This window comes from Lates calcarifer, linkage group LG15 (genome assembly GCF_001640805.2).
Source record: "Lates calcarifer isolate ASB-BC8 linkage group LG15, TLL_Latcal_v3, whole genome shotgun sequence".
Lineage (NCBI taxonomy): Eukaryota > Metazoa > Chordata > Actinopteri > Centropomidae > Lates > Lates calcarifer.
Genome location: NC_066847.1, coordinates 20,175,550 through 20,200,477, shown reverse-complemented (window position 1 = coordinate 20,200,477; position 24,928 = coordinate 20,175,550). Strand labels below are relative to the sequence as shown.

The 24,928-nt window shown below is 38.9% G+C and overlaps 1 protein-coding gene across 14 annotated transcripts in view; it reads left to right on the top strand.

Moving 5' to 3' along the window:
* The window catches only part of LOC108892381 (protein tyrosine phosphatase receptor type D), a 344,319-nt gene extending 333,986 nt beyond the window's left edge, over positions 1-10,333 (top strand). For all 14 annotated transcript variants that reach the window (XM_051076295.1, XM_051076293.1, XM_051076297.1 and 11 more), the window contains 7 exons: positions 3,000-3,285; positions 4,257-4,435; positions 4,687-4,813; positions 5,034-5,159; positions 5,915-6,069; positions 6,323-6,458; positions 6,964-10,333. In XM_051076295.1, the coding sequence (XP_050932252.1) occupies positions 3,000-3,285; positions 4,257-4,435; positions 4,687-4,813; positions 5,034-5,159; positions 5,915-6,069; positions 6,323-6,458; positions 6,964-7,032 (1,078 nt within the window). In that variant the 3' untranslated portion in view covers positions 7,033-10,333. The remainder of the gene's footprint in view (positions 1-2,999; positions 3,286-4,256; positions 4,436-4,686; positions 4,814-5,033; positions 5,160-5,914; positions 6,070-6,322; positions 6,459-6,963) is intronic.
* Positions 10,334-24,928: the final 14,595 nt, after the last annotated feature.

Sequence of the window (24,928 nt, the reverse complement as noted above, 5' to 3'; positions counted from 1 at the left end):
CCTACAGGAGTAGTTAAGAACATTAATCAAAATGCATTCATGTGTTTCCACTGTAGAGCACCTCTCACAAGGTGAGATCAGAGTACATTTTGTGAAATCTGCCTTTCAGGGACATTATAGCATGTTTCCTGCTTTCCTAGTTCCTGCTGTTTTCGCTAACCCACAGGTCAGGGACTGTTTTGCTCTTCCAGATAAAGGGCTATGCAGGCATTGTGAGGTCACAGGAGAGGTCAAAAGGACATGATTGAATGTCATGGAGATCACTGGCCTCTCCCAGTGACTCGGAAGGGAAACTTTTGATAGAACAACCCCCGATTTCAAACAACTCAACTGACAACCTTGCTATTTCTCCCCATTCTGTCTTTTCTCTGCTTTACTGTATATTATTGCAGTAGGTAACTTGTGATGCGGCATGTAGCCTACGTAGCTAATTTGTTTCACTTACACTGGTTGCGAAAGACAACTCAGGAGCCACAAAGCACCACCTCTGTGTCATCGTGTCATAGTTGCAAGCAAGGGGAAAAGTCTTGCTGTTGTTGCCGTTTTACAATGGATACACTTCTCTCCAGTATTTTGTGAAGGAAAGTGGATAAACCTACAAAGTCCACTCAGAGGGCAAAGCCTGTTTGAAAACAAAATTCCATACTTTCCTTGATTTATTTTCCACATTTTGAAAGTATTCACATGCAAAAGGCTAAAATCATTATTGACTCCATTAGCAGCTATTCAGTGATCCTGGTGAGTTTGAGTTCATGTGTGTGTTCAATAAGCAGAGCAAGGAAATGGTGACAGGTTAGCTGACAGCAAGAGATTTAGTAACAATACATATGTAATTGCTTTCACTGCTGCTCATGCTTTATCTTCTCGGGACTCATTTCAGCTGTATTTTACACTGCACTTTTTCTCCCATCCCCTATTCCCTCAACTCCTGGAAAGCATATTAGTCTGACACTTAATGTGTGTCGATGTCCAAAGCAGCTGGTCTTGACTGGCTCAAAAGGCGGTGTCAGGTCATTAGTGCAGTCAGTCCGCCAGCTCCCCTTCAACTGCCAAATGTACGGCTTTCTGCACCACCTCACCCCACCACACATACACCGTCACTTGTCGATAAAGGAATATTACCCATGTTTCTAGCATTTTCTGGTCTTTACATTCAGGAAAAATTGTCGTTAATATATATCCCTGCAGCTCAGTCTTTTAGAAAACTAACTTGAGAACTACACAACTTCAAGATAACTTGCAGCATCTGTCTCCACATAACATAACTCTACCTTCCATCTCCTCACCTCTCTCCCCCATTCCTCATCTTCCTCCGTCTCTCTAGCTCTGTGCTGTCACCCTGTCACTTACTCTTTCACAGATCATCACTCTCCCACATTCAGGTCTGCACTGTAAAATGTTTTCAGATTGGAAGCAGCTGGGGTAAAGGGAGAAATCTCTCTCTGCATCCCCTTGCCCAAGGGCTGAGGTGTTATTCATTCTTCAAATATCCCTGAGACCCTTTGCCTTTCACATTTCTTTTGCAGCCTTATTCTCTCTTTCACTGACACCCACATTTTGTAATCAAACCTAGAGCTGCGCAGAGTTTTGTCAAAAAATAACAAAAGAATTTAGCTTCATTCAGCCAATGTCAGCCATTTTGAAAATGATCATCAGATCATTTGTTAAAACCAATGACTCCCATATATGACTCCCATGTCTTTATTCCATTCGCAGCACACTTCCAGTGCAGCATGGCACATTAGCCAGACTTGGCCCCCAGGGTATAACTTTACTCCCTCTTGAGTTTTCCTTCTCAACCCCTTCCCCATTCCTCAGAACAAATGAAAAACAAATGCTTCATCAGAAGGAGGAGGCACGAGAGCATGGTTCACACCTCGTAGGCATGTCAGCTTAATGGATTGAATAACCTATTTACTTTGGAGTGCCAAGTGCAAGGAGTAGTCTTGTCAATGCCATGCTTTGTGGGAGGAGAGTTAACGAACAAGATTTAACACCACCTCGTCACCCCATGGTAAATAAATTGTCATCAGAAAACATCTGTGCTGAGGCTTGCACTATTAAAACATGTAATGTGCAGGGGTGAGCAGTTTTAAATTGTCAGCAGTCTGCAGAAGGCGGCTACATTTATACAGCGTGTCTCAAGCCGGTCTGCAAGGAGAGGTCAAAGAGAAACAGTAAAACATCTCCCCTCTTTGTCAGAGTGCTTTTTCACTTGTGCATTTTACTCACTAATGTAAAAATGTGCCGATGTGAATCTTAATGAAGAGACCTGCCTTTCAGCGCCTCTTCTAAAGCTCTTATGCCATTTAGGTGCACTGTGCTAATCTAATGGCATTAATTGAAGTCAGCTGCACTTCTCAGAAGTTGCCCAGCACATTAACAAAGCCCTCAAAAAAATCACACTCTGAAAATTGTGACTGTGTATTCACATTTGCGTGCACATTTGTTGTAGTGGCACTTTTCGGAACTGTGAGATAAAGGTTAAATGTTGCTGTTGCATAAGTGATTAGTCCTGATGGGTTGGAGAGCACAGGTGGGGTCCAGAGGGGAGAGACTAGATTGCAAAGCCAGCAGTGAGCCCACTGAAGGCTGTGACTGCCAAGCCCTCTTCTCCACACAGTGCCACTTCAGATTTAATTACACCCCGAGCCAAATGGTCCATCCTACAGCGGCAAACTTGGCACAGAGAATTTACCTTTTTGTCTCATCACTGGGAGGAAAAGAGTTCTTCAAACTCCTATACATGTTTACAAAAGACACCTCTCCATCCACTGGACTTCCCCTCATTTGTCACTAGAGATCAAATACAGTCAGAACCACTGTATATGGTTGCCATGGTTTGCAGACATAATGACACAGAAGTTTAAACATGTCAGATTAGTGACCTTCCTATATATTTTTGTCCATAAACATACCATTTGTGTCTTTGTGTCTTGTACAGCTACAACTGAGAACACCACCCAATTAACAGTCTTCTTTCTTGATCTTGTTTACAGCGCTGGGGTGGGACGTACAGGTTGCTTCATCGTGATTGATGCCATGCTGGAACGTATCAAGCACGAGAAGACTGTGGACATCTACGGGCACGTAACGCTAATGCGTGCCCAGCGCAACTACATGGTGCAGACAGAGGACCAGTACGTCTTCATACACGACGCGCTCCAGGAGGCCGTCAACTGCGGCACCACCGAAGTGCCCGCCAGAAACCTATACGCCTACATCCAGAAACTGACGCAGATAGAAGGTGGAGAGAATGTCACCGGCATGGAACTTGAGTTCAAGGTATACTGTTAACTTATTTTAAAAGGTAGTTTTTAGCTTTAAATTTATACACCATAATCTGAATTTTGCAAACCACACCTGATGTAAAATTTGACATCAACAACTTTCCATATGTAGGAAGAATTTACAGACATCCCACTGGCACCATGTGTCCCAGGTCACATGCAGGCCTCCAATGTCAGTACAGCTCCCAAACTCTTTTCCACTTCCCATTAGGCACACGAGACAGCATGGGGCCTGTGGTTTCCTCTCTATTCCCCTTAGTTGACTCGCAACATAGGATAAATTCCCCCTTTCTGTTTTCCCCTTCCCATAGCTCCCACTCCTTGGGTAACGGGGCTCTCGGTTTACATGAAAACGCCAAACACAGGTTTTCCCCACCACAGAACAGTTGCCAGAGGGACTTGAGCAATATACTCTGCATTAACAATGAGAGGCTCAACCAACCTTAGCCAGCCCTTTGCAGTCTGTGGTGTTGCTGTATGCATGGTATTACCTTGCTTGTCACGCACCTACTTTCTTGCTCTGTGATGGATGTTGATTCCACTAAGAGATGATAAGCAGGTCAGATTACATGGTACTTCTGTCCACTCCAGACCCACTTGGATATCCATTTCTTTTTCTTATAATCATATCGTGCTTTTTTTTTGTTTTGGGCAAGCTGTGAGAGTAATCACTCTGATGCCATTTCCATAATTTATGGTTATGTGAAATTGTATATAACCACAATTCACTATGAGCCATTATAGTGTAGATTTCATCACCCACTATATATTCAGCTTATTGTGCTTTGGATTCTTCCCTACTCTCAAGGCATGTGATTGTCCATACTATTCAATTGATGTACAATCCACCTTTAATGTCAAACACAGTCAGTCACCAGGGAAATATAGAAACACCAGAATGTCAATGCTCCTTACCACGCACCAGTATGCTCAAAGATATTTCCTTTTTCTCTTTCTACCGTGCAGCGTTTAGCTAACACTAAAGCCCATACATCACGATTCATCAGTGCCAATCTCCCCTGCAACAAGTTCAAGAACCGCCTTGTTAACATAATGCCATACGAGTCTACACGAGTGTGTCTTCAGCCCATTCGAGGAGTTGAGGGCTCTGACTACATCAATGCCAGTTTCATTGATGGGTACAGGTAAGTGCTCAAATACTCTGACACCCACTGCATATTGGATGCAAACTATGTAATACCGCATATTAATAATATTGATTTAGTGCCAGTGGACACCACTTAACACAAGACAAGAGCCAGTGCCATGTTTTCTGTCAGTCATTGCAAATATGGCTCTTTTGACAATTATATTTCATCTTCAAACCATTCACACTGACAGTTCAAATGTATTTCCATGCTAACTGTATCACACCTTTTTTTCTGCATCCCCATAGGCAACAGAAAGCCTATATTGCCACGCAGGGACCACTGGCAGAGACCACAGAGGACTTCTGGAGAATGCTCTGGGAGCACAACTCTACTATCGTTGTTATGCTCACCAAGCTTAGAGAAATGGGCAGGGTATGCATATGCTTATTTTCTTATCATTTTGTTTTGCCACATTAACCTCCTTTGTCTGGTAACAGAGCACAGAGGCACAAAACAACCTTATATGAAATACCATACATAGATTCAGCCTCGAGAATACAAAGACAAAATTTCTGGGAATGAACACAATGAAGCTGGTGTATGAAGGGAATGTTGTGGCTCATTGTGGTATTCTATTTTTCACTCCCTGCAGGAAAAATGCCACCAGTACTGGCCAGCAGAAAGGTCGGCCAGATACCAGTACTTTGTGGTGGACCCAATGGCCGAGTATAACATGCCCCAGTATATCCTGAGAGAGTTCAAAGTGACTGACGCCAGGGTAAGCAGACATTGTTTCACTGATCATGTTTCACGTAACATTTTTGAATGTTCTGGATGGTGAACACTGACTGGATTTATCATTGCAGTAGTTATTAGCTCAACATTTTGGCATTGTATCAAATATTTGTTTATACCAAACTATGGCCTTAAGTGTAACATAAACATAAATATATATTTGTAGGACTTATGACACATGTCAATGTGTAAAAACAAATGTGGTGCCGGCAGCAGTGAGCTGCCAGAGTTTTTAATTCCATCAAAGGCTTACACAGATAAATAGTGCAGGCTCCCTTTGTAGTGCATGTTACACTGTCTCGTCAATGGGATTGCTTTCCTTATCAAGGGGATACAATATCATTTAAGTAATGCACACCCTCAAAGTCGATTCTCCATACACCCTGTCAAGGGTAGCACATCAAAGGAATTAGCATCTTTAGTGTTCATGTTTAATACATTCAGGTAAAATGACAGGTATCTTTAATAACAAACCATTTTCTATGATGCTTTAAACTTGGCACCTGTGCTCCCAGATTTTTTCGAGAATGCCGACTTGACCCGTAAAACCCACAAAGGCGTTGAATTATTATGATAGAGATGGTCATGGAATGAACTGCAATGGGTTGGCCGTCTGCAAAATAACTCAGACTGGCTTCCTAGTTTCACTTCATTGGGGTTTTTTGTCTCCAATTTTCCATATTTCTGAGTACTGTTCCATTTGTACATTCTTTCTCCTTTCCCATCCTGTTTTCCCAGGATGGACAGTCACGGACAGTAAGGCAGTTTCAGTTCACAGACTGGCCTGAACAAGGAGTGCCAAAATCAGGAGAAGGCTTCATCGACTTCATAGGCCAAGTACATAAAACAAAAGAGCAGTTTGGCCAAGACGGGCCTATCTCAGTCCACTGTAGGTAAGTGGCCAACCGTTATAACTCACCAAACCACAACTGTTGCATTTTGTATTAAATAAATGCTTGAGCTACAAATGTTTAAAAACCCAATTTCCAATCAACAGCCCAAGACACACAGAACCTACAACATAAATCATGCACATATACATCCAATAAGCATATTGGTACACTGTTTCGATTTAGAACAAACTATTTCTCTGGTTCCTCTGGCCTCACCATTGACCTTGTTGCCCTGTTGATCTCTCTTGCACAGCGCGGGTGTTGGTAGAACTGGAGTTTTCATCACCCTCAGCATTGTCTTGGAACGAATGAGATATGAGGGCGTAGTAGACATCTTTCAGACAGTGAAAATGCTACGGACACAGAGACCAGCTATGGTGCAGACAGAGGTGAGACATTTCTTTCCCCTTTCCTCCTTTTCCACTGCACTTGCAAAGAAAACCAAACTCACAAGTGACTGACTCTCACTACTGAGGTAGTAATACAGCTACCTAATACAGGTTTTGTGACAATGTAGACTACACATGGAATCAGTTACCGTGTTACTAATTTGATAGTGTACTCCAATTGCCTGAAATGTCTGGTGAGATTCCAAGTATCCTCTTGAGCCAGCAGAGCCTCTGTTAAAGACTATGATTAATTTAGTAGCTGAGACAATCTAAAGTAGTTTTGTCTGCTCTCCGCTGCAATTTCATCTCTTCATTTCAGAGTGATTGGCCAGTGTTTTCTGACGCACCTACTTAATTTTTCTTCAAGTTTTGAAAATGCGTTTTTGTATAGAGAAGAACAACAAGAAGAAGCACAACAGACCAAAAATGATACACAAACAGAACATTCAGTATCTAGAGCCCACAGAGCCAGTGCATACTAAAGACTTCTCTCCTTTGTTTCCAGGATCAATACCAGTTCTGCTACAGAGCTGGCTTGGAGTACCTGGGAAGCTTTGATCACTATGCAACGTAAAAGACCCAGTATTGGAAGAAAAAAGCAGAGGGCCCTTTGGAAAGAAAACCCAGTGAGCCTCTCTTCTGAGCCATAAATTCCTGCTTGAGAAAGTACTCCTTAACTCCTTGCTAACAACTCATTAAGTGTTGGATGTGCGACATGACTTGTCAAAAAATGAAAAAGATGATTCCTGGAGGACCAAGTATTTCCCAACCCCAAGAAAACCTCACTTTAACACAAAGTGAGGGAATCCTGACTGTTGAAGCATCATACGGAATTACCTTCTCTTTTGCTTCAAGGATTCATTTTGGGGCTCATATAACTGAATGAAACCAACACAAGAAAAAAGTAAATGAACAATAATGACATCGTCAGAAATGCATCAGTGATTATGAACCATTACGAGAGGCATTGGAGGCACACAGAATTGCGGGGAAAAAAAACTTGATGCACATTGTAAAGAAAAAAAAAATCTGTTTCACAATCAAGTACACACAGACAACCCATCGAAAAAGAAGACAATGCTTGGTCCACAACAGCAGGACAGACTTAAAGTAATAACGAATAAATATCCCTTTTCCTGTCACAATGTTCATCATCTAAATTTTGGGAGAGGGTAAAGTTAAAATGATCTATGAAATAAATAAAAATTATTGATTTAGTTTTTTAGTACTTTATTATACAGCTGATGTGCTTTTTTTGAACTGTGTGAATTTCCTTTTTTTACACAAATTTATCGCTTGGAAAAAAGTGATAAAATGTATTTACGTAAATGTTCATTTTTTTTAAAGCTGTAGAACTGTTCTGACGTATGTGCTATTTTGCAGAGAATCTCTTTGCTTTTTTGTTATTTTGTTTTAATGTTTGTTTGTTTTTTTTTCCCCCACATTTTGTTGCACTTAGTGCACAGAACGGAATTCACACTACCAAAATGTAACTTTGTTAAAGAGTTATTTTTTGGTCTTGAATATTTCTGTTTGCTTTTGTCCATGATCACATACATGGTAACTTAATTACTCCCATAAGATAAACTGGGGCTTTGTGGAATCAACAGGGATGAGCAAAGTATGAAGTTGCTGCTACCGATTATCTTAGTTCTTCCATGTTAGAATGATGATAAGAGAGAACTTGATGGATTGGATAAGATATATGAATATATAAATATATGGTACAGATGGTCAAATATAAATGAAATATATATTAAAATATAAATATATCACTTTAAATATATTGATAAAGTACAACGTATATAAAATATGGATTGTCTATGAAACCTTCCAAATTGAGAGTTGTGTGCTATGGGGGAAATGAAGAGATTTTTCACTGGAATGCACATCAGTAGGACAAAATTGTATTCTGATTCAGTGCATCTTTTCTTGTGCAATAAATATGTGTGTTTTTAGATAGGGTTTTATGTGGATATGTTCATGACATTGTGGTCCCCCTCCCCAGCAAGTGAGGTGTGGGAGTGGGAATGTCAGGTGCCAGTCAAAGCATCACTGGTGCATTTTTCAAACTCTCAGTCTGTAATTGGAGGCAGAGGGGTCACACAGCCGCACTCACCGCTCACACCACACAATAGGGCAAGGTACAAAGACATCACTTACTTGTGGTTCTTTCAAACATTCAATGGAGAAGACTTTTTTTTTTTCATTTTGCATTTAGAGTGCCTTATATTTATGCCTGTTTTTATAATGTTTCATTTAACATATTAATGTATCCTTTGAGTAATCTAGGCATTTAGTGTAAATGTAATTGTATAGTTTATTTACCTTTAGTATTCATTTGTCACATGATGAGATTATATATGCAAATAAGAACATTTCAAAGCTCATATTTTTCATTTTCAGTGGCCTTATTGTGGCTGAGTGAATTAGAGTAAAACAGTTTATATATATAAATATATATATATATATATATATATATATATATATATATATATATATCACTGACCTCTATAGAAAAAAGTCATGAATACACAAAAGCTACAAAACATATTATTTAAAATTTTCTAACATGCAGCTGGGGATGAGATAACAGAATACTAAATAGGACAAAGTCCATCAGTACATGTATCGAGGCCCAGTGTAAAGTTAATGAGCTTTTTACCTGTGGTGACTATGATCACATTTTAAAACAATAAAGTACATTGTATTAAAATCTTAAAATTATTTGTCAAACTACAGTAAAAAAAATGATTTGGTCAAGAAGAATGCCTAATGCACATGTCATCACCGAAGGGTTTCTTCTTCATGCCTTAGGTTTGAATTATTAGACTTCATGTGTGTCACTACAGAGAGTAGATACAGAGAATTACAAACTGCAAGCAAAATATTGGTTCTGTTATCCTGACAATCCGGTGTGTAATGTCCTTTTTTAAATGACATAACAGTTAGAGACTAAGGGTTTAGTTTGGTTATGTTTCAGTCTTTATGTTGAGCAGCATCTTTAACTCTGTACCCTCTTTGATGGCTTTGTGGATGTGCATTCCAGGTGCTTTCTTTCCCTTGTTAACTCAAGCAGCTATGTGTTTTATTTTTACCAACTGCTTAACTGATTACTTTTGTCATAATTTTGAGATATAAAAGTGCTATTATTTAACCTCATGGTGGCTAATGTTACATTATGTTCAAGTCTCGGAACATGTTTATTTTCTCATCTCAGTCTTTCCTCTTTGTTTTGCGATTTTTCGTATGCATGGTGAAACATTGCAGAACGGCCAAAGCTGGCCTGGTAGGAAGATTTGCACTTTCTCTATCTTTGTACTATGCACTGCCCTATTGATTCTAAACCCAATAATATATTACTTGAACCCATCTATAAAAAATCTCCTTAAACGTTCACTTTGTGTGTATGTAAATAACACAAAAAAGGTATCAACTCTTGAAAAAGACAAAAAAAAAAAAGTTTGTGGCGAAAAAGAGCATCCATTCTGATGCCATGGTTACTCCAGCAGATGACTTCAGAAAAATCTGTCCCACAACCATCTGTTCTTGTGGCTTTGCCATTCAAGCTTGGAGTGTCATTAACAGAAATAAACGTTGTGTTCTCTGCTCTCTCTATCTATCTCTCGTCTGGATGCATAGACTGAAAAATTAAATAATGAAATTGTAAAAAAAAATGGCTTGTTAAAAAGATCATACAATTACCTCTGATTAGTTGTAAGCGTAAAATGTTTCTTTTTCTGAATGAAAGGAGTGCTTTTTATTTTCTTACTTAGGTTACATTGGTGGCGAAAGAAGTCTGTATGAAAATCAGTTCTTTGCTGACACAAGTTCCATTTGTTATAAATGAATTCTATTAAAAAATGTCAGTGTTATGCATGGGCGTTTCACTTGTTTCCCTCCACCTCACTTTGACTTGAAAAGACTGATGAAGCTATTTTACCCCCTACTGGTCTGGGTCCAACATATTATCCACAGTTCTCTAATGAAAGGGGAAATTGAGCTTCACCACATTTGAATAGATTTCCATCGCTCTGGTTTTTCTGTCACTGATGTCAGCTACAATGAATCATCAGGGGAACCTTTGACAGATGAAGTGCAATGTTTTTGAAGCTGCCTTGTTTTTTAACTCAGATTTTGTTCACCCTAGTGACAAAGTCTTGTGGCGCTATAACTCAGAATTAAAACCACAGTTCAGCTGTACTAAATATAGTCACACTCCTTAAACACTTTTTGCTGTTTAATCCTGCTTTTCATTTGCTGTTTATGCATATCTTCATAACAAGAATAAGATATTTAAAACCACTGACCTCAAGTAAGGTCACAATACACGGACAGCCATGACTCATATTAGATGAAATGTGTTTAACAGGACCATTCCAAGTATAGACTAGACATGCACTGGACCAGATAAAAACTAGTATGGGAGATCCATTTTCTCTAGTGATGTTATCATTGGCAAATAATATACTGACATATGTACCAATATATGGTGATACACATTAATATATATATAAGTACTGTATAATAGAGCAAATAAATATATAAAAGCATACACATTAGAATACAAATTAGAATACATACAAATTAAAAATAATATGCCAGTACCAACTCCACAAATGTATTTACTAAAGGTAAGACACACTTCTATTCTAAGCAGTACAGCTAACTACAGGGGCTACATAAAGGCTTGAGTTTCACTTGAGTTTTATGTATGTCCCTATGCATATTTTTTTCTTCCATTTTGCATACATGCAGTGTCTACAGTGATTATATTGGACTCAGAACACTGCCAAAACTGTGCCTGAATGCATCCTTTGTAGATGACACTGATGGAAGACTAGAGGGTGCTGCTGCTGGGCTGCTAACATGCTGCTTATACTACTATGCACCCTGTGTAGACATTCTGTAGGACTTAAAACAATTAGTGACCACCACAATATGTATAAATATCATATGTATGAAATGTCATACATGATAGAAAAGCTATGTGCATTTTTTTTTTTTTTTGAGTGACTAAAATGACATCTTTTTGTCCTTTACTGTGCTTTGCAAAATCTACACACTGCCAGGGCAGTGCAATTCAATATAGCCAGGGCTTACTATTTTTAATTATTAAGTTTACATTGTCTATGATGATAAATTTATTGCCGTTCTTTTTCAGATGTTACTGCTGATTGACTCACTATCTCATACATTTAGGAAAAAGAAATTCATGTCACTACACTGTAGGACACAGAATGTATTCACAGCCTGTTATTCCAGTTAACAACAACAGCCCATAATGCCACGTTCAAAGAACAATAAAGTGCCAATAACCTGAAGCAAGAGAACTGCTTGAGCAAAAAAATGACTTTTGGAAAACAATATTAAATCGCATGACAGCTGGGGAACACTTTGGAAGCCAATAACTGCTTGCCTGGAGAAGTTATTCAAAATTCAGAAAACTATCCAAAACCAGCCAATTAGAAAACATCATTCCACATGATAACAAATGACAGATGTTGTCAGGTATAACACAGAGCCTTAGAAACATTATTTCTAAGTCTACTATGGAAAGTTTTGATGTATGACAAGCTCTGCAAAATGTTAGTCTACAAAAGCAGATCACAGTGGTGTTGAAATGTAATAAATATCAAGAAGTACCTGTCTTGGAGAGAAAAAAAACTGTTGTAGAGATTATGTGTCAAAAACAATGACATACTACAACTACCGAGATTTCTGTGGGAGTGATGTGTTGCATGCTTGCTGATATTTGTTTTTCAACTTGACTCAAGTATTGCATCTGCCAAAACAAGCAGTTTGAGTGTCCCACAAAAGGCAATGCTCATGAAGGGCCTCACATAATGTATGATGTATAGTGATGTTTGACGTTTCTTGCTGTGTTATGAAGCATCAAAATTGTTTCAAGATGCACCCATGGCATCCATATTTCCTTCCCAACCTTATATAATGTGTATATGGCATGACTGCCCAAGAAGAGTACACCAAGCCACCAAAAAGGAAGCTGGTACAGACAGACTCCGCTGAATACCAGAGTATCATATTACTGCAGATACAGAATTGCAAATGACATGTAGGAAAATGTTCACAGATTACTGCATGGCAAGAGCAATTATTGCTTCATCTTGTTTCTGACAATTTGATGGAAATAGGCCAAAATGAATTAAAAAATTTCTTGAGCAATCATGCCACTGCAGATGTTTGCTTCACACCAGACAAGAATACAACAAAATACGGAACTCCTACTGTCATCAGATTTTATTTTTCACCGGAGACTGCACTTCAGATGTGTCGAGCAGATGCTCCGTCTTCGTCTCTCAGCAGTTTTTGCAGAATTATGAAACCAACCAGCCAGTCACAACACTGCGCACAAGTCATTTCTCATTTATCCCTTTTCCCCCCTTAAACAACACCAGCTTGCCTTACTCCCCTAGTGCTTTATTTTCAACATTCTAAATTTGATGAAACATGTCCAAATGAAAGCTAGGGAGCAGTGCGGCTTTGTTGTCAACAGAGGTGAGTGGGATTGAGGAATGAGACGTTTCTTTCTATTCTCTTTCAATTTCGACAGACGAAAACCTTCTGTGCCGTATTCTCATGCAGCAAAAATAATTACGTAACTAACTTCAAATAATTCAATTATATTGCCAAGTTATTTTGATGAAGAAGCCTGACACTCACAGCATCCACCACCCAGTGTGTTTCTATTGCCCCATCCCCATGTTGATAAACAATCACCTGTTACCACTTCAACTCATGGCTCAGGTTGTGACTAATTTTCACTAATAAGACACTGTTGGTAGTTGTCTTTTTATGTTTCAAACTAATAAAATACTATGCAGTGCTTCATTACATTAGGTGCCCTCAAGGTTAATGTTATTAAAGATGAACAAAAACAAATTTTTAGAATCTGAATTGATTCATAACCATGATTTTTTCCTTCATTCCTACTTGTCTGTAGTGCAGATTGCCACAATACCTTATCTCATTCATAACCTCTTCCTAAGATGTTGCATCAAACACATTTGCACTCCCAACACATGTTGTAAAATGCCATCCTGTTTACAGTCCTTTGATGTAACATATTTTGAATTTGTAAGATAACAGGAGAGGACCCGGTTTCTTCCTTTCTGCTGCATTTTAAAAATAGCTCCCTCCACACCTCAAAAATAACTAAACAGAATGATCACAGTGAATATACAGGAACACAGCTTCGCTAAATGACCTATAATTTAGATGACTGAAATTCAAACACTTGCCTCACAATGACATATTCAGGTCTAGTGCAAAAAGAAGCCTCAATTCCTGGGTAAATTGAAGCAAATTTACTTTCATCATGATTATATATCATATTGTGGCAGTTCAGAGTTTACAATGTCAAGCGCAACAACCTAAGCAATGATTCCATATACTTGTTAAGGGCAGAGTTCACACCCTTGTCACCAATTCAAAGTCACAGCTGACCACCAGCAAAGCTAATATTAAACTTAAGAGCTAAGCAGCTGAGTAAACAGTCACTGTGCTTCCTGGATTCTTGGCTTGACTGAACTAAAGGCACAATGCAGAACAAGTGGAGCGACTGTGTGCTGCAAATTAAATGGACAGCTATGGGTCTGCCAGCTAGCACGACCCAGGGGCCTTATACCGGCAGAATGGTGAAGGCTGTTGTGAAGCAGAAAGACAGGCACCATGCCCTGCAGCAGGCTGATGATGATGATCCATATGGGGATCTTCAATCGAGCAGGCTCCCAGTTCAGCGATGACGAACTCAGATAAGAGCTGACACTGCTGCCAACGCTACATTGACTTTGTCTGCACATCGCATTAGAGCTACTAGGAGCGAAAGGAAGGTTTGACCTTTAGTTACTACTGCAACAGCACATGAAAGGAAAGGAAGACACACATAAGGCTGTTAAAAGAATGCTGTTATCAGTGTGATTATACATTTTTGTTTGTCTCGGAGGTGCCCATTATTTTTAGCAAGCTCAGTGAGAACAGGTTAAGCGAGAGGGCTTCTTCAAGTGAGTGACCAAGTAGGACAAAAGCGAGAGAAAACAGGGAGATAATAATTGATGAAAATGGAGGGGGATAGGATAGAGACGACTTCAGTGAAAAGGTTGACTGGAGAAACGATAGAGATAGTGAGAGAGAGGCTAGAGAGGAATCAAGCATGAGCCAACAGTTGCCGCAGTATAAAAACCTCTGAAGGTTAATTTCTCCAGCTCAGCATCTTGCCAATATCCCTGTGATCAGAACCTCTGTAGGCCAGCCATCTGCTTCCCTTTCTCTCTCTGCCTCTGCACTCCTCATTCCTAGTTGGCTTCATCTGGGAATGGACATGCATCAGGGCGCTTTTAGGAACTAATCTCTGAATGTCTGTGGTGGTGGTTGTGATGGTGGGTTTGTAACAATAACTCTTTATTTTCTGGTTAGACAGTGAGATGATATTTTTAAGGTTGCTGTTGAAAATGTGTATGTAGTGAGTGAGTACACACACATCTTTAACACCATTAAACAGGCACGTTAATATGTGCAGCTCCCCTGTGAGAGCACAGCAAAACATTTACCCTCATTACCTCTACAGCTGCAACTAATGTTTATTTCCATTAATCAACCAATTATTTTCTTTGTGACTCTATATTGTTTGGTCAAATGCAAGTAGTGAAAAAATGCATTCACTACATGCAAAACAGAAAACCAGAAAAAAATATTTGAGAAGCTGTAAACCAGAGAATTTCAGCCATGATCAAAACTCTTCTTGAATAATGATGCGTCTGGAGAAAATTTCCATCCTAATATCACCTAAAATAACAAAAACAACAGACATCCCCAATGACTTTTTTAGACCTGACTGACAACAAAAGAAAAAATATACAGTATATAGGCTAGTTGAAGCCAATTGGAAGTTCACAGCACACATCAATTATCCTGTCAAGCCTAAAAAAAAAGAACAGGAAATTTAATTTACGAACTCCCTGACAGGTTTTTGTTGCAACCTAAAGCAATAATGCACTTTCAGTTCGGTGCTCAGCTGCAATCTTTTCATACACTGCCACTTCACCAAGGGGATAAGTACTAAGGGTATATTTTTTGTGACCTCAGAGGACACGGTGTCAATTATTCTGGGTATGGCTCTGTGGAGGACTTCATTCCCTAATCAAAATAAATGGCCAGGGTAGCAGAAAGTGAATGGAGCTAAGCCCCCAATATTCCTTCGAGACAGGAGGGGGGTTTGGGCCACAAACAAATCCATTACCACAAGGTAAATAGGACGCATCAGCACCATTTGAATGGTTCTAGCCCCGTGACCACCCCTGCACAGGATTCTTCCATTTTAGACGCAGGAGCTGATAGCAAGAGTTTCTTTTTTTTTTTTTTTTTCCCCTTGCACACCACCCTGCAGTCAATCTTACATAATACATTCTGATGATAGAACTCTTCCGCATATGGCAGCTCCGCTAACTGAAAGTGGCTGTGACTAACTCACTGTAATGGGAAAATTCAGCTTCCTGCATATAATGGGAAAAACGTGGAGGAAGCGTAAGTTCAAACTTAAATGCAATGCTGTAGAGGGGTTGGAGGTGGTGGGTGGGTGGATTGGGGGGGGGTAATTAAAACGAGCTGTCATGCAATTAAATGTTTTTTTTTTTGTTTTTTTTTTTACCTTTTTTTCCTTCAACAGCTGGTAGTCATTTCACTGTCAGGGTGTGTATAATTTCAGCTGATAGTGAAGACAGTTCTGCTCAAAGGGACTATTTTTTTTCCACAGCAAGAGTGCTTTCAGGGGGCTGCTCGTACACAGCAAGGCTTTCATATTGTCCATCTTCTTCCCGATGTCTCGTTCACAATACTTTTGCTTTTGACATTAGATAAAATTCTATCAGGGATAATATGAAGCTGTCATGTTGTCCTACAGAGCTTTGGAGAGCCAGGCAGTGATATGCTCGACTGCAGAGGCTACACAAAAAGTGCTTACTGTGAAAAGCAAAGTTGCAGAAACATATCCAATGATGAATGATTAAGACTTGTTAGGTATATTTTACAGGAGCTTTGCCTTGGATTCACAACACAGCTTAGTTTAATGCTTCACCTCATAATCAAAACATGAATTTACTGATATTTTTCACACTTCATAATCAATTCTGAACACTCTGAAAGAACAAAATGCACTCAATTTAAAGTACTGACTCAAAAGGAATACTGAGTCAACCTTTCATCTGCAACTGCTATTACAGTAGTAATAGTTCTTTTGCCCTACACCAGTGATGTTGTTAAAATATATCCACTACTGAAGGCCAAGGCTAAGAGTCGCCGGCCTGCAGCACAGTCGGTGGCAGATTGCATTTTCTCTGCCAAGCAGGGAATCCCACCTGAGGCTACTGAAGCACAGAAATTGTTATCATTTAAAAGAAAAACATTTAGTGGCGCCTTCATCTGCGAGCCTATGGTTTATGTGTGGGGCAATCAATGTATTGTGACACCGAAAGGGGTAACTTGTTAAGTGCATCGCAACGAGTGTGAGGTATCATGCTGGATATCATGATTGACACATGAAAATTGACAATGAAAAAATGACATGCTCTTATTACATGCAAAACCAGCTTTTCTTTGAAGCCACAAAGCTACAAACAAAGACTTCAAATCAAACTATCAATTCGGGTTAGAAATATTAAACCAGCTTAAAAACGGTTACCTTGAAATAAACTTTTCTTTTTTCTGTGTAAAACATTAAAATAGGACTGAACAGATTCCCCAGAGAGCTAGTAAAGCAGAAACGAGGGGATGGATGACTGTTACTGCTCAGGGCCATACAGGAGCATTTAACTAGCAGAGATTAACTACTGTATTCCCACTGGTGGCCTAGATGTCCTAGTGTACCGCCTCAGGGAGGAGAGATACCAGAGAGGGAACGACGGTGGGAGTAAAAGAAAAGCGAGGTGGGGGTGGAGTGTCCATGTAGTGCCGACAGGTTTGGTCACTTGAGAGTTTAGAGTGACAGGTGATACAAAACAAAAACAGCCTCCCTCCCACCATTGTTTTAACATTTTAGTAGCACTCTAAGGCTGTGATTACTTTGTCATGCTGAATGGACATGGAATTATAAACAAATTATGGTTCAAATCAATCCCTTTTCTCTATATTAAGAGAAAAGAAAAGTGGTAGAATATCGTGACTTCTCCTGAACCCTGCAACTTGACTTCAATTCTATTTTTAACACAAACATGATGGCACAGCATTGCTAGTCAATTTATTCCCTCCTGAAAACTGTCTCTCATTTTCCCACTGTCTTGATGTGTACCAAACCTAGACATGGCAGAAATCACCCTAAATCAGACAGACATGTTTGCGGATCTTCCTTCAACTGCTCCTGATTCATCTGTGACATTTTCTCAGGCCACTGCTTGTTAGCATTCATAACATCACAGCCATACCCACTGGCATTCATGTTATAAATACTGTATGTTATATATCACTCAAATCAGTCACAGAGAAATTCAGATGCCAAGTTGAGTCTATTACATCTGGGTTATAGTGCCATGCAATCAGCAGTCATGCAATCAAATGACAAGAATCTCCCTCCCCAACATTAATCTGACTACAACTTAATTCTGAAAATCAGTGCCACTATTGTTCTGTTTTTGATGAACACAATTTATCAGGCGTCTTGCAAGCAATTATGGATGTGAACCACAGTTAACTGTATTTTTCCAGCAATAAGTTGCTATTTTAATAGAAAAAGATCAGGGGTGGTTTAAAAATGTTTGCGCACATTTATCAATAATACCAGAGCATGTCTTGTCCCTTTCAATACAACATATTTCACAAATAAAATTGCAATTGCAATCAAGTTTAACTACAGTTAAATCATTGTGCAAACTCAAATCAACATTATTGTCTGGTGGCAGAATAGCTGATCAAATTTTCAAGTTTGCCCATCTTACTAATTGGGACTGTATTGCTTTCTCAGTCCTTTTTCCAAGTGCCTTAACGCAACTGAAACAATTAAGACCCCCGACCAGGACAGTGGACGCCTCTGTAGGAACACCACTGAGTTGTTTATTATATCAACAGCTTGCACTGTAGGCTTCCCCCAAGCCTTCTATGTGCTTGTGGAATATATGAATCCAGGAAACACACAGCAGGGCTACTTCGTCTCTTTTTTTTTTTTTTTGCCTCCCACCATTTTCTCTTCCTCCCTCCCTCTCAATCTTTCTCTCTCTGCTTCCTTGCATCTCTCTTCTGTGTTTCTGCCTGGAAGTGGAACTGATCGTTCTGGATTCTCTCCTCCATCACTGAAAAAGCTCTTCTACTTGTGATGCAGAGAGGGCGAAAAAACACAGGAATATGGCATGTCTCCAGCAATGTTGGTTCAGAGAGGAGGGGAGTGCAGCATTTTGTATGCAGGCAGGATTAGCCTAATTGAAGTGTCAGCCTGAGAAAATTGTAGCTGCACATGGGTTAATGTCTGGGTATAGCAAAAGCTTCACTCATCTCAGTGATGATGAGGAATTTGGCAAGAATCATTCCAGGCCTCATTTGATTGTGTATGCATGTATATGTGTGTGTATGTGTACCCCACCCCATGATGATCCTAATTGTAAAAACCTACCATCTAGTATATTTATGATGCTGAGACAGCAAGGTGGAAGCTGTTGGCTACATAATTACTTTACACCACTGGGCCATTACATTAAGAATTCACAATTAAAAACAGCAGTAGTCTTGATTAATTAAATTTATGTGCAAACTTGTGAACAAACTGATGAACACACACGTTAGCCTTTTCTACACTCTGCATTGAGGCGGTGTGAGGTGTGAATTGTACAGCTCCCATATTTCTCACTCTCTCCCTCTCTCTGTTTCTATCAGTGTAATTGTCACTGTAATTGAAATGTGTCAGTGTGACAGTGATAACCGTGAATTAACACTGAACCTAAGAGAGGGAAATAAAATGATACAAGCTGCACTGAAGGCAAGCTGATGCACAATTTCCCCATTCTAAGTATACACAAGAGCTATTATTCCCTTGTCAAGGCACAGAGAAAAAAAAAATGACTACCTTAAACAGGTCTCCCTCACCATGGTCACAGCGTATCCAGCAGAGATGATGTTGAAGGCTTTAGTGCTTTCAAAAGACTTTTAGAAGGAGGGAACAGTTAGTTTTATCTTGGACAGCATGACAGTAGCTCCCCTTTTGCTGAAGCAAATACCAGTACCTAATTTCACACCACCCTTTAAGTTTCCCTTTTAAACAACTAAATTCAGCCTAAAACCCACCTATTTTTTGTGGTAAACCGATAAGCCTTTTCTGCATTTTTATCTCAATTACCTGAGTGTTCCAACAAAAGAGGTACATTGTTTTTGATTTATCAGGTTAGAGCAGAGGGCCAGCCAAAGTTATTTTCAGTTCTAAATTTGAAGCAATTTGATTCAATTCCATAAAATAACACTTGATTGTTTAAACAGCTGTAATATCATGCAATTTAATGGCATTCTTTGACATTTTAAACAGCAAGAGTTCATTTTAATTAGCTCTTGCCTAGTGTTTGAACATGTTTTAAAAGATGAGAGTTTTAGCCGGTGACAGTGGATATCACAAACTGATATAAATTAGGTGAATCTATATTTTATGAAATAATCTTACTCATCACAACTAGTCAATTTAGGTATGGTCTGAATCTTAAATGTTTGTTTGTGTGTGAACAAGTAATCAATTTGTAACCTGAAATTATTAGTATGGATGCTTAAATTAAAGATCTATTTTGTAACATAAAGAAAAAAAATATACACTTCAGAATCTTATGTTATATGGAAAGTATAGCTACGTACAATAACTCTGTCCAAAACAAACCTATTAAACCAAAACGGACAACACTAATGGTTTACTTTGCACATGTGCACTTAGTAGTGACAAATTATGAATCATTTTACCCCATCACTCAGCTGGGCACTAACAATATGCCAATTTGCTACAGTGAGAGCTCTGAACAGAACAGTTGTCAACTGTAACATTTCTGTGGATGGCCTTAATGGAGTTCTCATGGCATGTCTTTATATTCAGTAAGATGAGTGAATGCCATCACCAGTAACAGCCATTTGTAACAGCCATTTAAGTGCCAAGACAAGGTGTTGTGAGAAGCCATGTAAGACACAATGACAGATGCAATTATCTGACACTAGACTGGTCCTATAATACACAGTATTTCATATATGATCTGTGCTTGTATAGATATGTGACAGGACTAAAAAACATGTGTAGAGAGAAAACATACTGCAGCAAACTGCAAAGTGTAGCAATCCAGCTCATAATCTACAGTTATCAATGTAGACAATATACAAATCTATAATCATTCAATCCAATTAACTAATTTAACAGTGATTACACTGAATCTACATTAAATCATACAATTAAAAGACATGTTTAAGATTGAGCAGTCTACACTGTGTTGACAGTCAAACACATTTTGAAGCAGTTGTTTGATAACTACCAAGCAAATAGCCACTCAAAAGAAGATAGTTTAGATAAACCATAACTCAAGCATGGGCATTATCTCACTCAATATAAGATGTCTTTCTCTTCATAAAATCAATTAACTTAATGTGCATGAGATGGGATTGGTAGCTTTCCTCATGTCTATTATGGGGTTACTCCACTGGAGGACCACCTTGCAGTTTAATATTGCTGAGTCATTTGATCCTGAGGATGAGGTCAGCCTTAAATACTGCTGTAGAGACACAGCACCAACAGTGATTTCACAGAGAAGGGCAGCTGTCAAAGTAAGGACCTCTGAGGGTCCTTCTGCATCTCATGCAAGCTCACCTCACTGTCAAAGAAAATCCAACAAAAGCTCATGAATATATCCCCATGTTACAAGAGAGCTACATGCTCATTATTCATATGTTAAGCATTTCAGAAGCATTTTACACACTGTTGTCCTCTACCTGCCTCCATGCCAAAACCACCTTATGCATAAAATATGAGTTTCGTTAATATACAAAAATCATATAGCTAATTCATCACAAAGCTAATGAAAACCCCCAATAATGACGTACTAAAAATCAAGCACATCTAGCCCTATCTAAAAGCATCAAGCCCACTTTGCAGTAGGTAAACACCTACATTACAGTTAATTTACACTGATGAGAAAGAGTGGGCGCCTAACTGGTGAATACCCAGTACAACTGTAGTTGGTGTCTTATGAAGAGAGCCTGGCTAAGAGTTGGCAGAGGCACGCGTGGGATGGATTACTGTCTTCTTGTTTATTGCGCTTTAATAGGATTTGATTTTATAGATTTTTTTGGCAATTCCTCCTCCTCTGAACATGCCATCTGAGGGCTGAGAGATATATAATATGGATTAAGGACTGCTTTCTTTGAGAAAAATGTATCCATTGCTTTGCTTGAGGAAGATATTATCATGCCTTTAAAGTATTTATAAGTATATGTATATTAAAGTTAAAAGTAAATATATTTTTGTGCCAAAAGAGGAAAGAAAGTCATCATGTTAACATGCAGACCCAGATGAATAACACAAAGAACTATCAGATGGTCTTGTAGGAACTGAATCATTGCTAACAATGAGAACTTGAAAGTGATGTCATGTCTTCTTAGCGCAACACTGTGAAGATTACAGTAGCAATTCCACCCAGATATTGGATTATGTTACTCCCAGAACAGATGAGCCAGTTAAATGTTTCCAGAAGTATGCAAAGAAGCACCATAGTAGCTGTAGGAACAGTCATATTTTGTAAGACTGTGCAGTAAAAAGTTTTACTGAATACCCAATGACATCTGTCACATTTGGAGTTAGGGCAACTATTTCATATTTAAAAATAAGCTGCTTCTCTACAGAGTACACCCTGTAGCTGCCCTTACAAAAGCACTGTTCAGAACATTTCTGGCTCTATATTTATGGAGACTAGCAGTAAAGAAAGAGGTCACAGTGACAAAGTTAAGTCAATTACCTACATGGTAAGTGAAGTAACCACTGGCCTTATCATCATAAGAACCAGATCAAGTAGATATACAAATCATAAACTCAGTTTACTGCTGAATTGTGTTTTGTTTTGTAATAACTAAGTTAATCAATGCTATATTGCAAACACAAAAGCAGGAAATGATAATACTGCATAGCATCGGTTGAGAGGAACTGATGCATATTGAGAGCAAAAAGCTTGAGGTTACAGACACAACAATCTCATTTATCTAGAACAACCAAGGAACTTAAAAGGGATGTTTGGATTATGTGCTTAGGAAAACCCATCAAAACTCCCCTCAGGAGAAATGTTGACAGTCTGCTCTCTTTGCTGTGAGCTACATGTACAAATATTATGCTAATTATAAGAGGTGATCAGGCAGCACTTGGAGGACTCCCACTTAAAATTAAATGTAAATATTTCAAAACATTTTTCTCAGATGTTAAAAATAATAAGCATTTCAGTATTTTAGACTGTAAATTATACCTGAGTAATAGTTTTTGGGAGTGAGACACTGGCTATGTGCATTGAAATGCTTTTGCTCCTTAACTTGACAGCCATTTTATTGCAGCCATTAAACCCTGAAGAGCCTCAAGTTGTTAACATGACAGAAACAAAGACAAAATAGTCCAACATCTAGTGGCCCTTTCCCATCACAAGAAAAGCAGGGAAACGGGTAATGTGTCATGACAAACACTTTTCTGTAGTACATTATAATATTAAATGTAAAAGCCCAAAGACCTTAGGGTGCCGATTAAGTTTGGACATAGCACAGATAGAATTGGCTTTGGGTGTCGTCCAAACTCTGTAAGCCTCCAAATGTAACCCATTAGAGATATATTTTCCCCCTTTTGGCCTTATTCTTTAACATAACGAGGCAGTGAGAGAGCTTCCTTTCGACTACAGACTTTCAAACTTTTGTCATATTTTTACCTTATCTGTATTAATTCCACTGACAGCCTGCAGATAAATTCAGAGCTGTCTCAGAGCTACAATGACAGCTCCCGGAAATCCTCCGTGGCAAAGAAACAGCCCCCACCCCACCCCACCCTACCCCACTGTGGGATAGGCCTGAAAAACCCTTATGCACCTCAACCCGCTTTCTGTATGCAGATTCCTGAGCAAGATTACACTGTACATATGCAATTTTATATAATCACAACAATTAAATGTCATTCATATACTGTAAATATTAGTCTTACAGTTACTAGCATCTAAGTGCGTATGTCTTTTATATGAGCAAGGAATGGGGGTCAGTGGAGTAGAAAATAAATGGAAAATAAATGGAGGCTTCTTAGTTCATTTGCTACAGTGTCTCCATGCTCCAGGGAAGGAAACCCATCCTCTATGTAACATGTCAAATCTGTACTCAGGAGTCATCACAATCCTTGTCACATTCCTCCTTCCCCTCTGACTTTCAGAACTTTCAAAATATCTCAAAAACTTAACTAGGGTGAGCTTTTTGCTGAGGATATTTCTGTTCTTTTTCATACGTTCACATTTCCTTTTCTTCTTTCATTTAAAAATGTCCTCTAATTAAAATGTAACTAGATTCCTTTGGCTTCAGCTCATGCAGTGTGTTGAGTGAAGTCACTGATAAATGTTGGCTGGCTTACTTCAAGTGTCACAATCATACAAAAGCGGACATACACAAACACACACATTCATGACCCTTCCAATGCACCAGTGGACCTGATGGGCAGCCTTGTCACTCCTCCTGCTACTCAAATCTTTTTCCACCATGCCTCCCCTTCAACCCCTTTTCTCCCCACTGCATTGTCTTCTGTCTTCAACTGTCTTGGCAGCAATTTGTTTTGGTTAAGTCCCCCAGAAAACAGCAATGTAAAACATAACCCCAGTTCTCTAATGACTACAGGCAGTTTGGTGCCCAGCCACGGACAGATACACCTTTGCCAGCCATGTGAACACATTGCTCTATATGTAAGTCTGAATCACTTGAACTGAACCATCAACCAAAACAGCATTACAAACAGATTTATGTACAAAACATTTCTCATTTGAGAAATTGACAATGTTTTATTGTATACAGAGTGATAATTTAAAAGGTACATTTACTGCCATACATGAGTTAACATATTGTACTAGTGCTAGTACAAGCACTAATAGTGCTAAAGTTGTTACTTTTTACTGGATGAATACTCTGCAGGGACACTGAGTAACACTGTGTAATTTCACAAGGATTCTTGGTTTTTATGCACGTTTTGTTTCTCATCTGGATGGAGAATTGCGTAAGCTCGCATATAAATCAATGAGAGCTTTGATAGCATTTTGGAAATATTTATCTAGCCTATTGGAAAAGAAGTCAGCTCAAACTAATCAAACAAGCAAAGTTCATGAAAAGTAAAAAGGTAACAGGAAAGTTTAAGGGCTCAATATAACTTCTTGGAGATGACTATATTTTATATTATCTTATGTTTCGACATATAAAGAAATATAACTCATTTGAAGCCATCACAAAACACAGGCATA